At 49.0% G+C, this 12229-nt stretch overlaps 1 protein-coding gene across 1 annotated transcript; it reads left to right on the forward strand.

The window, feature by feature from the left end:
- Window positions 1–400: 400 nt before the first annotated feature.
- On the forward strand, window positions 401–7535 carry LOC127224578 (dnaJ homolog subfamily B member 5-like). Its single transcript, XM_051187617.1, is given in 7 exon segments — window positions 401–488; window positions 491–581; window positions 2784–3028; window positions 6243–6383; window positions 6386–6514; window positions 6517–6842; window positions 7007–7535. Coding segments are annotated over 7 exon segments (1254 nt in total). The 3' UTR covers window positions 7241–7535.
- Window positions 7536–12229: the final 4694 nt, after the last annotated feature.

Consider the following 12229-nt stretch of genomic DNA (forward strand, 5'->3'; position numbering starts at 1 on the left):
GGCTCCCCGTCAGTGACTTCATTGAGTAGCTTCTTGGGGATTGGGGCTTGGGTCCTCCCCAGAGAGGCGAGAGGAGCTCACAGCCTCTCAGGCCCTCACTATCATACCTGTCACAGGTACACACGCTGCCACTCAGCAAGCACATACTGTCACTTCCATCCTCACTGTCACACAGACATACAGCCACTCGCATTCAGCCAGACACTGCTGTACCTGAGAGCAGGTGGCCGCTGGACCCTCTCCCTTCACTCGGCACCCGGGGATCAGGTCCAGCCTCTGCGGCACGAGACGGGCCTTGCTGGGCAAGGGCCTCTGAGAATCTGAGGAGGTGGCTTCCAGAGCTACAGCGTCCCAAGCAGGCTCCGGTGGAGCGATCAGAGGTGAGGGGGCTTGGCTGGGCATGTTTAAGCGCACAGTGCTCTCCTGCCCACCCCCAGCAGCACCCCCACTACAGGCTCGAGGAGCTTTCCGGAGCTTCCCACACTTCTGGGAGAAGACTTCTTAGCCAGCTTGATGTTTAAAATTCAGCTGGAACCCTTAAAACTTCGAGCGTGGACGCTGAATGGGTTTGTAAAGTTTCGGTAAGTCCCTCCGGAGCAGGGCACTCATAGCCATGCCGAGTCAAATCCTCCACATCAGCCATTCCCTGCACTGTCCCCCTCCTCCCTGGCACCCTCATCTCATCCGTTCACTTCACCTGTATGTTTGAATGAATTGTACCCCATACCATTCATCTCCCACAAACTCTGTTTCCACAAACATCTCCAGTATTCCAGTCCTTCGGTTCTCCCTCTCAAGCCATCAGTCACCTGCTTTCCACTTCAGCCGTTTGCTTTTGTCATTTCTTACACCCCACTGTCAGTACCCTCTCTCCTCCCTGTCCTCCACAGTCCCTTTTGCTATTTATCCTCATTTCTTCTTCTCCTTTTTTTTATTTAATTCCTAGCTCTCCCTTAACACATTCCTCATTCCTCATCAAAGGCAGAGCCATGCCATGGGGCTCCTTTGTCACTCTGCCACGTGGCTTGTGGGGAGGGAGAGGGAAGGAGGGTAGAGAGGTGGGAAAGGAGGCAGGTCCTGAGAGTTCGCCCTGTGTCTATGGAGGCAAGAGAATTGTGGGTGGAGAATAGCTAGCAGGTGGGTGCCAGAGAGGAAGGTGGCAGGTGGTAAAGAGTTAATGAAGGGACCACAACAAGGTGGGTGGGCTGGTAAGCCATGCCACTTGCCCTCTGTCCTCTGCTGGAGTTCCCTGTCGCCCTGTTGCTGTCCTAGGTTTCCTTCAATCCTGGGGGTAAAGAAAGTGTGGGCTGAGGCAAAGATGGCAGACCACCCCATCTCCCTCTCAAACTGCTTTTAATGCCGCTTCCGAAAATGGCTGCCCTCCCCCAGATGCTCTTTCTTCTCTGCCTCCCCCAACGCCAGTCTCCCCCACAGACGTGACATGCTGGTGTGGGGAAATGGGGGAGTACCCGCCTTTATGGTGGTGCCTTCTCTTTGTCAGAAGGAGGTGACTCCCAGTACCATGAGTCAACCTAGCCACCTGCAGCAGGCTCTGTAGGGGCAGGGCTAAGGTCATTCTCTTTGCCTACCTGGGACACCAGAGCTTTTCCTAACTGTCACAGCTCTTCTGCTAGGACATCTTGTCCATCTCACTACTGTGAAGTACTCGAGCAGAAAAAAAGGCCTCAGCTGTGGCTGCCAGAACATTGCTAGAAAACTCTGGTTCTCTCTGTTTTGACAAGGGTTGGCTGCACCTCAAACAGGCCAGAGGACTGCATCTAGCCACTCCCTCAAGTCCCCTCTCTTCATATCATCCACAGATCCACTGATGAATGCAGGTTAGAGTGGAAGAATCAGAGCCCCACGCTGATGTCCTTGAACCCCACTTAGAAGGAGTAATTGGAGGAGTATAAGCCTAGCACGGATTCAGATCCTAAACCGTAGGGCAGATAGAGGAGGGGGCTTGCAGCAAAGGTATTTAGGACATGGTGGTTAGTGTCCCGCCTGTCTCCTGACACCTAGGCTTAAGAAAGCCTTATCTCCGGTGCTTTTGTTCACTACCATCGGCACTTGTAGGCAGCATAGACATGTATTCACACTTCAGTGTGTAGATACTGGGAAACAAGCAAAGGCAACTGTTACCCTGGTTGGGGGATAGACAGTGCCCCCCCCTTGCTAATGAGGGTGTGAGAAACAGAAGTTCCCAAAGCTGTGAGTCACTCTGTGATCTGAGTCACATGTGAAGCTTAGCATAGTTGGGGGGGGGGGCAGAGGGATCTGGGGTCCCCAGTGGCAGAAAAGACTCCCAATTCCCATGCCCTGATTCAGCTGGTCCTGGGCTACTGCCCCAGCTGTCCTCAGCCCGGGCACCATGCCTGAGGTGTGGCGTAGGAGAGACTACAAAGCTCAGGTGACCTCACTCAGTGCACTGACCTTCGACAGCTTCTGTGAGAGTCTGTCAGTTCACAGTGCCATCTCATTCAGAAAGGTCTCTCAGGGGTCCTCAGGCTGGCCCAAGGGCTCGGGACTCAGCCTAGTCCCAAGAAGTGGGCCACAATCTTCATCCAGAAGCGAAGAAAGGAATCACCGAATCCTAGCATGTCAGAACTGGAAGACATCATCTAGTCCAAAACTTTCACTTTACAGATGGGACACAGAGACCCAGAGAACAGGCATGACCTATTGAAGGTCACACAGGGAGTCATTTAAGGGCTACAGGATCAGCAGGAGGGGGCTGGGCTGTAGAGAACAGGGTACCTAAGATTGGCCCTGGGTTCTTGCAGAAACAAGGAGCCCAGCACCGGTCCAGTGGCTGTGATGGGAAAAGATTATTACAAGATTCTCGGAATCCCATCAGGGGCCAATGAGGATGAGATCAAGAAAGCCTATCGGAAAATGGCCTTGAAATACCACCCAGACAAGAACAAAGAACCCAACGCTGAGGAGAAGTTTAAGGAGATTGCTGAGGCCTATGACGTGCTGAGTGACCCTAAGAAACGGAGCCTGTATGACCAGTATGGGGAGGAAGGTAAGACGGTGGTATGGACCCAAACCTGGACCCCTGAGTTTCTCTGGAGCCCTGGGTTCATAGCGGGGTTGAAGGAGGAAGGTTGCCTTAGAGTAGCTACTCACTCACTACCTGGTCTCAGCTCACTCTCCTCCCTATCCCTCTCTCTTCCCCCTCCCTAGTCCCCTTCTGGCCCTAGGAGTTTGGAGTCTGGGCCAGAGTGCCCCCCTCCTTTCCTTCCCAGCCTTATTAGTCCTGCCTGAAGTCTCTGCTGCTTCATTGGCTGATCTGAAAGGTTGGGGAGAGTGAGTCTGTGACTCTGTGAGGGATGGCATTTACAGTCATCAGCATAAAAGTCTGGCCCTTGAACAGCCAGGGAATTAACCACTAGAGTTCTGAGTGGAGATGGCTGTTGCCACTGTCCCCCAATCCCTAGCCACTTCAGGCCAGCAGAACAGAGATTTGCCTCCCAGAGGAAGTGGCAGGGATCCAGGAGTGGAAAGGGAGATGTTGTTGGCATCATATCCCTTCCCCAGGGGCAGTTGGTGGACATGCACCAGGGCAGGCAGCAGGAAAGGCCCAAATAAAGCCTCTAAGAGCCTGGCTCCTCCCAGCACATCCCACAGGCATGATGTAGCTGCTAATTCTGGGCCTGCCCCTCGGGGCCTGCCTGCCACCCGCCAGCCACAGGCACCTGTCAGGCTATATTAAGAGACATTGTCACAGCTGAGGACTCTCCTTTCTGGGAAGACCTGCCCTTCCTCCTAACGACATCCACCATTCTTTCACACTGTCCTCCTCTTCACCTTCCCCAGCCTGTGCTCAGAATGAAATGGGCTAATGGCATGTACTGTGCCTGATTAAAAGCAGGTGCTCAAGAGCATTTCCTCCCAGCCCCTCTTCATTTTGTTGTTCATCTCTGCCATTCTCTTACCTGTACCCCGTCTTCCCAGCCCCCTCTTTTCAGTCTCCATGCTGTGAGCTCATTCCATTTTTCCCTGATCATTCTTAGACTTGCCAGTTCTCAGAGCCCAGGCACCTGCTCTAATCCCAGGCATTCTCGCAGCTAAGGAGGGAGGATGGGAAGTGATGGGAGTAGGGAAAGAAGGGAGGCAGTGCAGGCACCATGCCGCCGTGTGGTCTTTCTCAGAATTGCATTCAATGCTGAACTTAGCCCTAACCTTTGTTTAGGAAAGGAGTTGAAGAAGAAACTTCCTCCCCCACCTCATACATGACCAAACCCAAGTGAAGGCAACACCTAGACCCAGACCCTAGGCAGCTCCTGGGTCCTGGTGTAGATCACATGCACAGTAGCCCCGGGAAGACCTCTGGGTTGGAGGAGGGAGTAACAGCCTTGGAAAGTCAGTTCTATTTCTGTCTACCCTGCTTCTTCTTCAACAGCCAGGCAGAACAATTGTGCACAGAATCTGTATGAAGCTCGGGCTTGGCACAAGTTGTTCTCTGCTTGAAGTGGGGAGGGGTGGGGTGGTAGAACAGGAACCCCACAGTGAGAATTATCCCCTCTTGTCATCAGTTCATTCTCCTGCTTTCTCACCAAGCTTTGCCTGTCTCTCTCTCTCTCTCTCTCCTCTCTCTCTCTCTCTCTCTCTCTCTCTCTCTCTCACACACACACACACACACACACACATCTGGGTTTTTGTTTGTTTGTTTGTTTGTTTGTTTTGAGACAGGCTGACAGGGTTTCTCTGTGTAGCTTTGGAGCCTGTCTGGCACTCCCTCTGTAGACCAGGCTGATCTCAAACTCACAAAGATCTGTCTGCCTCTGCCTCCCAAGTGCTGGGATTAAAAATGTTTGCCACCATTGCCAGCCCTGCCCAACTTAAATTTGCTTCATAGCTAGCCCTTCAACAGGAAGAAAGAACAGACCCCTTAGGGGAGAGGTTAAGCATTAAGCAGCAGCTGCCACAAGACACTGAATGCCTACTACTTACTTGCCCTTTCTAATGAAACCCAAACCTGTCCATGTGGTCCCATGAAATATGAGGATAATTTAGGCCCAGGTTCCCAAGGCCAATTGAAATTGTAGATAAAAGGCCTCAAAGAGGACTAAGAATACAGCCTAATGCTAGAGTGCTTGCCCAAAGTGTACAAAGCCTTAGGTTACCAAAAGCATTAAATAAACAAATAAGTAAGTTTCAATGAGAGGGGCCTTCCCCTGGCCTGATTCCCATCTGTGAATCTATATATTTTGTATCAGTCTGTGTTAATTCCCTCCCATATTTCCCAATATTCCATCACACACCTACCATGAAAGCACCATCCAGAAACCTGAGTCCCTTAGACAAGATCCAACTCCAGAGAGAGAATCTCTGGAGTCATCCCTTACATGGTGCCAGCCCATTGATGTGTAATAGTTGCTCCACATTGGATGGGGAATGCTGCAGGGCTGGTCCATTGTAGTCTGCGTCTGTACGCTGTGTGAATGACAGTCCCTGAAGCTGTGTAACACAGGGTCAGGGTATGGAAATAAAGTAATTTAATTTTTTTTCTAGGAAAACAGTTCCTCATTTCCATGTCAGTGAGCTTTCTTGTTTTTGAGGCCTCTTGATTTCCTGTTGGAGCAGAAGTTTGGGAAGATGAAGCAGAATGAAAGCTGTTTTCTCTAGATTGTGTTTGCACTTTATTTAGGACAGGTCACTTACTAGCCCCTCTATGGCCAAACCCTATCTGTTTGTCTCTAGCCCCGTGTATCTTGGGAAGTAAACAGAGATTTGGGGGTCAGGTATAGCCTGTCATGTGATACGAGGCCAGCTGCCCTAGCTTTTATGAGGCATGTTTGGACTGATTAAGTGGGAATAATTATATAACAGAAGCCATCTACTAAGTCCCCTAGTCCTAGCTTTTCCACTCATTGGTTAACTAGCTTGATGGAATCTGAAGATGCAGGTTCTTTGGGTTTGTGTTTTGAAACAAGGTCTCACTACACAGCCCAGACTAGCCCTGGAACTCTCAGTCACCTTCCCAGTCTTTTGAGTATTGAGATTACAGACATGCACCACCATGCCCAGATACACATTCCTAAATATGTAGTTAATTGCGTGGATATTAATCTGTTCAAAACTTTTCTTACTCTATTAGTCTAGCCCTCTCTGTGGGAATTAAAGATTGCTTCTTTATCTAGGTCCATGAACTGACAACTTAGTGGGCAGGGGAAAGAGACTGGGAGGGGGGCCATGATGGGCCACACTGCCCCTAACTTCTCCCTCCCCTTTAGGCCTCAAGACCGGCGGTGGCACGGCAGGTGGTTCCAGTGGCTCCTTTCACTACACCTTTCATGGGGACCCTCATGCCACCTTTGCTTCCTTCTTTGGTGGCTCCAACCCCTTCGATATCTTCTTTGCCAGCAGCCGCTCCTCGGCCCCTTCAGTGGCTTTGACCCAGATGACATGGATGTGGATGAAGATGAGGACCCATTTGGTGCCTTTGGCCGCTTTGGCTTCAATGGGCTGAGTAGGGGTCCGAGGCGAGCCCCAGAACCACTATACCCCGACGCAAGGTGCAGGACCCCCCTGTGGTGCACGAGCTTCGGGTGTCCCTGGAGGAGATCTACCACGGCTCTACTAAGCGCATGAAGATCACAAGACGGCGCCTCAACCCTGATGGGCGAACTGTGCGCACTGAGGACAAAATTCTGCACATCGTCATTAAGCGTGGCTGGAAGGAAGGTACCAAGATCACCTTCCCCAAAGAGGGCGATGCCACACCTGACAACATCCCAGCCGACATTGTCTTCGTGCTCAAAGACAAGCCTCATGCACACTTCCGCCGAGATGGCACCAATGTGCTCTACAGTGCACTGATCAGCCTCAAGGAGGTAGGCATGTGTGATTGTCTGTCTGTCTGATAGGAAGCATCTTCTTTCCTTTTTGACCCATCCATCCACCACCCCACTCCACCCAATGACTGTGCACATCTATTTTCGTTTCTCTCCACTCTCTCTGCCTCCCTTTTCCTCACTCTCTGCCTTATTTTCCCCAGGCGCTGTGTGGCTGCACTGTGAACATTCCCACCATTGATGGCCGAGTGATCCCTTTGCCCTGCAATGATGTAATCAAGCCAGGCACCGTGAAGAGACTCCGTGGGGAGGGTCTCCCCTTCCCCAAGGTGCCCACTCAGCGGGGAGACCTCATTGTTGAGTTCAAAGTTCGATTCCCAGACAGATTAACACCACAGACACGGCAGATTCTTAAGCAGCACCTACCCTGCTCCTAGACTGCCCTGGCGAGTCTGGAGCCTACCACAGCAATACCCCCCCACACACCCCATCTCATGTGGACCTGGCTGGGTGTCCATGGGACACTGGCACTTTTCTAAAATGCAAAAAAGCCACTGATTGTCAGGAAAATGTTCCTGTCCCCAACCCCTTTCAGAGCTGGGCCGCTTTGGGGGAATGGGAGGGAGGTGGGGAGAGCTAGCCCAGGCCAGGGGTCAATTTTCTGTCACTAGCTTTGAATCCAGTCCCTACTCCAGTGGCTGGAGAGTGACTTGAGTGCTACTTGAAGATATAGATTCCTTGTCCACGCCTGTAAATAGCATGTCTCCTCCCCTCTCAGCCTTGCTAACACCTTCCTCTCCCTTCCCTTTGGCTTCCTCCTGTTTCTGGAAAAAGAGGACAGAAAGGACACCCCTCCCCCCAGGTCTTTAGTGTCCAGGGCTATCCCACAAGTATTCATGCACATGATGCACTCTGCTAAAGTGGTCTGTGTGTCTCTCTAGGAGACGAGAGGAGAGGACATAGGAAGGGAAGGTCCGTTACCTGTGAACAAGGCCATTCATTGAGCACGAGACACTTTTCACTTGGGGCAGGGAGGTGAACTAACACTCAGGAGCCTCCCCAACAGCTGCCCTGCCTATACCCTGCAGAGTTGTAGGGTCTGCCCCCCCCCCGCGCAGCTGCTCTAAGGAGTGTTCAAGGGTGGAGAAAAAAGGGGCTGAAGCATTATAGTTAAGAGGTGGGGCAGGACCCTTCGCCCAGGCATCATCAGGAAGGACAAGGGCTTTGGGGTCAGGTGGCAGCTATCCCCCCCAAGAGATTCAGGGTCACAGGTTTCTCCCCACATCTCTGAACTCAGGGCCTAGCCACCCCAAACTTCCAAACCCCACTTTGTGATATGTGAAGCTACTTATTTCCTACCTTTCTTGGAGGCTGTGTCAGAAGTTTTCAGCCCCTCTCTGCCTGTGTGACCCCCACCCCTCTCCCACAGTTGTATAGAAGTCAAATAGTGAAGGAGCTGGGAGAAGACTACTTCAGCTGGTCCTGGGGGTGGGGTCTTTAGGTTTTCTCACTTTGACAAGCCCCTGAATGTTTTTATAGTAGTTTTTTGTATTTTTTTGTAATGACAGTATTATGAAAAAAAATAAAGTATTTTAAAAATATGGCCTCTGAGCAGGAGCAGGGCCCCTGGGGTGCAAGCAGGAACACAGTGTCACTGCTAGCCTCCTTCCAGAGCCCTGATAACCCCCAGAAAAGCCAAGCAACCTCAGTATAAGCTAAAGCCAGCCCCTCCTTCCTATAAGTGCTGACTTTTTGGAATTCCAGAACATATACCCCAAACAACAAAGCTAGAAGCCATATCCAAGCTATGTGCGGGAGAAGAAGATACCCTTTGCTGTGAGAAACAGAGCCTGTTCTCAGAAGCTGTGTCAACATGAGCTCTAACAGACTTGCCTAAACATCCTCTTTGAATCAGAGACATTTTATTCCTTGGAAGGGATGGAGAACTTTCTGACTGATGAGAATAGTCACACTCCCAAAGACACAGTTTAGCCAGCAAGTATGCTGGAGGAATGGCTCAGCATCTAAGAGCACTTCCCTGTTCTTACAGAGGAGCCAAGTTCAGTCCCCAGGACACACATCAGGCAGCTTACAGCTGTTCAGGGGGAACCTTACAACCCTGGCCTCCTCTGGAACCTACACTCATGCACGTGTGTACACATGCATACACACATGCACACACAATTAATTAAAAATAATAAAACTATTTTTTTAAGTTTGTCCACCAAAAAAAAAAAAAATGTAGCTAGAGAATGCTGGAAGGGCCTGGCTGGGGATCTGGGTTTCCAGAAGGGCACTAAACATAGTTGCTCCTTGATTCACATCATTTTCTAAGGTTATCTGTCCTGGTACCTGTGTGCCTGTCCCTGTTAAACAACTCTCTCAGGGCCTAGTTAACACTGCATAAAGGCCACTGCCTTTTCTACTTGGGTCTGGGTAGGAAGGAACCCTGTGGTTACAGGAATGGCCACCTTCAAGTTAGCCAGCCACACTGCCGGAGACAGGCCCAAAACTAACAAGACCACTGTCCCAAGTACCACAAAGATGGCTGTCTTCTGCGGGTCTTGGTCCCCCACAGGTGGACACTGGGCTTCTCTGGACCTTTCTGACTCACTATTCATCTTGGAGGCTCCTGTGGGAGGCTCTTCCTCCAACTCACCAAACCAGGGTATCTGGACCACAAAGATGTCTATTATGGGTAGGGTGAATCCCACTCTGCATAATCCTACTCCATTCTCTCCTGCACTAGGAATTCTAGAGTGGTCTCACACATTTGAGGCTAAATATTATCTTGTGTCTTCCCTGACACCTAAAATTTCAGGATCTGGACATCCTGGACCAGAATTCTCCTTCTGGTCCCTCTGTGAACACACAGGACCTAGAAATTTGTCCTGTCTTCATGTTTTGACTGAACTCTCTTTTTTTTTTTTTAATTTTTTTTATAGTATTCTGTCTGTATTCTTCCAGGCCAGAAGAGGGCACCAAAGCTCATTGCAGATGGTTGTGAGCCACCATGTGGTTGCTGGGAATTGAACTCAGGACCTCTGGAAGAGCAGCCAATGCTCTTAACTGAGCCATCACTGAGCCATCACTCCAGCTCCGACTGAACACACTCTTATGGGACCCTGCAATCCTAGAAACCATGCTGAGGCAAGATAAGCTTCCACTGGAATGTGTACATACATACATACATACATACATACACACACACACGAAAAAAGAGAGAGAGGAAAAAGGAAAAGAGAGGAATATAGGGCAGAACTTTATGAAAGTAAAGAAACTAGGGGAGTGTTTGCTGGATGGCTATTGGATTTTCTCACTTGGCCAAGTTTTTAATGTGTGTGTATGTGTGTGTGTATGTGAGAGAGAGAGAGAGAGAGAGAGAGAGGGGAAATTCCGTAATGATAACTATGGCAATCATTTGTCTATTTTTTATGACAATAATGTTTTAAGGACTGGAGAGATGGCTCACAGATTAAGAGCACCAGCTCTTCTTCCAGAGGACCTGAGTTCAATTCCCAGCAACCACATGGTAGCTCACAACCACCTATAATGAGATCTGGGTGCCTTCTTTTGGTGTGCAGGCATGCAGGCAGAACATCATTTACATAATAAATAAATCTTTGAAAACTTTTTAAAAAAGAAAATACTATGTTTTTAGACTTGGCTTGCCCTGAATCTTGAACCATCTTAGTCACTGGAGTCACTCAACACTCAACCATTTAGTTTCTGGATACCTCTCAGCTCACTGGCTGTCAGGACATCTGATGGTGACTTGGACCTCCTTAGATCTCCTTAGACCTCACTTTTTCTTGGCCTCTTTGGACTATGAGTGGATTTCCAAATCTCCAATATCCTTCTAAAGAGGAAACTGAAAAGCTGCCCCTCTCTGTGATGCTTCTCTTCAACCCCTCTAGTCTTCTGCCCCTGAGCACTGCCCCTCCACAGCGGCAGTCTGTTATACAGTGCCCTCTCTCACAACTGTAGCTTCAGTTATGGGTGATCATGGGCCCTCTTCTGACCTCCTCGGGCACTGCATGAATGTGGTGTGCAATCATACATTCAAGCAAAACACTCATGCAAATAAGAAAGTAAAGTACACACACACACACACACACACACAGAGAGAGAGAGAGAGAGAGAGAGAGAGAGAGAGAGAGAGGAAGAATAAGGAGAATAGAAAAGTAAAATACAGAAAGAGAAAAGGGTTTTCTTTTTTTTAAATTTAGTATTTTTTCTTTTTCCTTATTCCTTATTTAAATTAGAATCAAGCTTGTTTTACATGTCAATCCCAGTTCTCTCTCCTTCTCCTTCTCCTCCTCCCCTGCCCCCGCCAACCCCCCCATCCCATCCCCTTTCTGCTCCCTGGGAGGGCTGAGGCCTTCCATGGGGGATCTTCAAAGTCTGTCATATCACTTGGAGCAGGGCCTAGGACCTCCCCTTGTGTCTAGGCTGACAGAGTATCCCTTTATGTGGAATGGGCTCCCAAAGTCCATTCATATACTAGGGATAAATACTGATCAGCTACTGGAGAAAAGTTTTTAAGTCAACAAATCAAATCTTGGGAGTTGAAAAATACAGTATCTGTAATGAAAATTTTGATTGGAATGTTAACAGATTAGAAAGACAAAAAAATCAGTATGCTTAAAAATAGGCCAATGAAATTATTCAATTTGAAGAACAGAGAGAAAGGAAGAATAAAGAAAGAGTAAGAAAGCCTTTAAGACCTATGAAACACCACCAAGCAAAACATAAATAATAGAAGTTATAGAAACAGGAGAGAAAAGGTAAGAAATGTGCAAAGTCCTGGGTTGGATACCCTAGCACTACAAGAAAGGAGAAGAAGATGGAAAAAAAGGAAGATGAATGACTGAAAACTCTCCAAATTTAATGAGAGAACATTAATATGTATACCCAAAAGTTGAGGGATGGAGATCAATGGTGAGTGCTTGCCTGGAATGTGAAAGGCCTTGTTCAATCCCAGCACTAGAAGAGTAACCCCAGGTGGGAGGGTGAGTGGAACAATGAAAAGACCTGGGCAGATCACTTCTAACTTCAGTAAGGCTTGGAGCTGATTGTAATCAGAAGCCATACAATCAGAAAGCACTCATGATATAATCCAAGTGTTGGGAGAGAAATTCTATACCCAGAAAAACTGCCTATTAAAACGAAGGAGATAAGGTGCATTGCTGTAATCCCCACAATGATGAGACTAAGGCAAGAAGACCATAAATTTGGACTAGATAGCAAGTTTGGGGAAACCTGGAGGAAGGTACATCTAAAGCCAGACACTAATAAAGATGGCACACACCTTTGATTCCAGCACTGAGGAGAAAAGGGCAGGTGAATATTTGGATGTTCAAAGCCAGTCTGGTCTACTTAGTGAGTTCTGGGACAGTGAGGGCTACATGGTGAGACTCTGTCTC

The sequence above is a fragment of the Phodopus roborovskii genome, unplaced genomic scaffold (assembly GCF_943737965.1).
Source record: "Phodopus roborovskii unplaced genomic scaffold, PHOROB, whole genome shotgun sequence".
Lineage (NCBI taxonomy): Eukaryota > Metazoa > Chordata > Mammalia > Rodentia > Cricetidae > Phodopus > Phodopus roborovskii.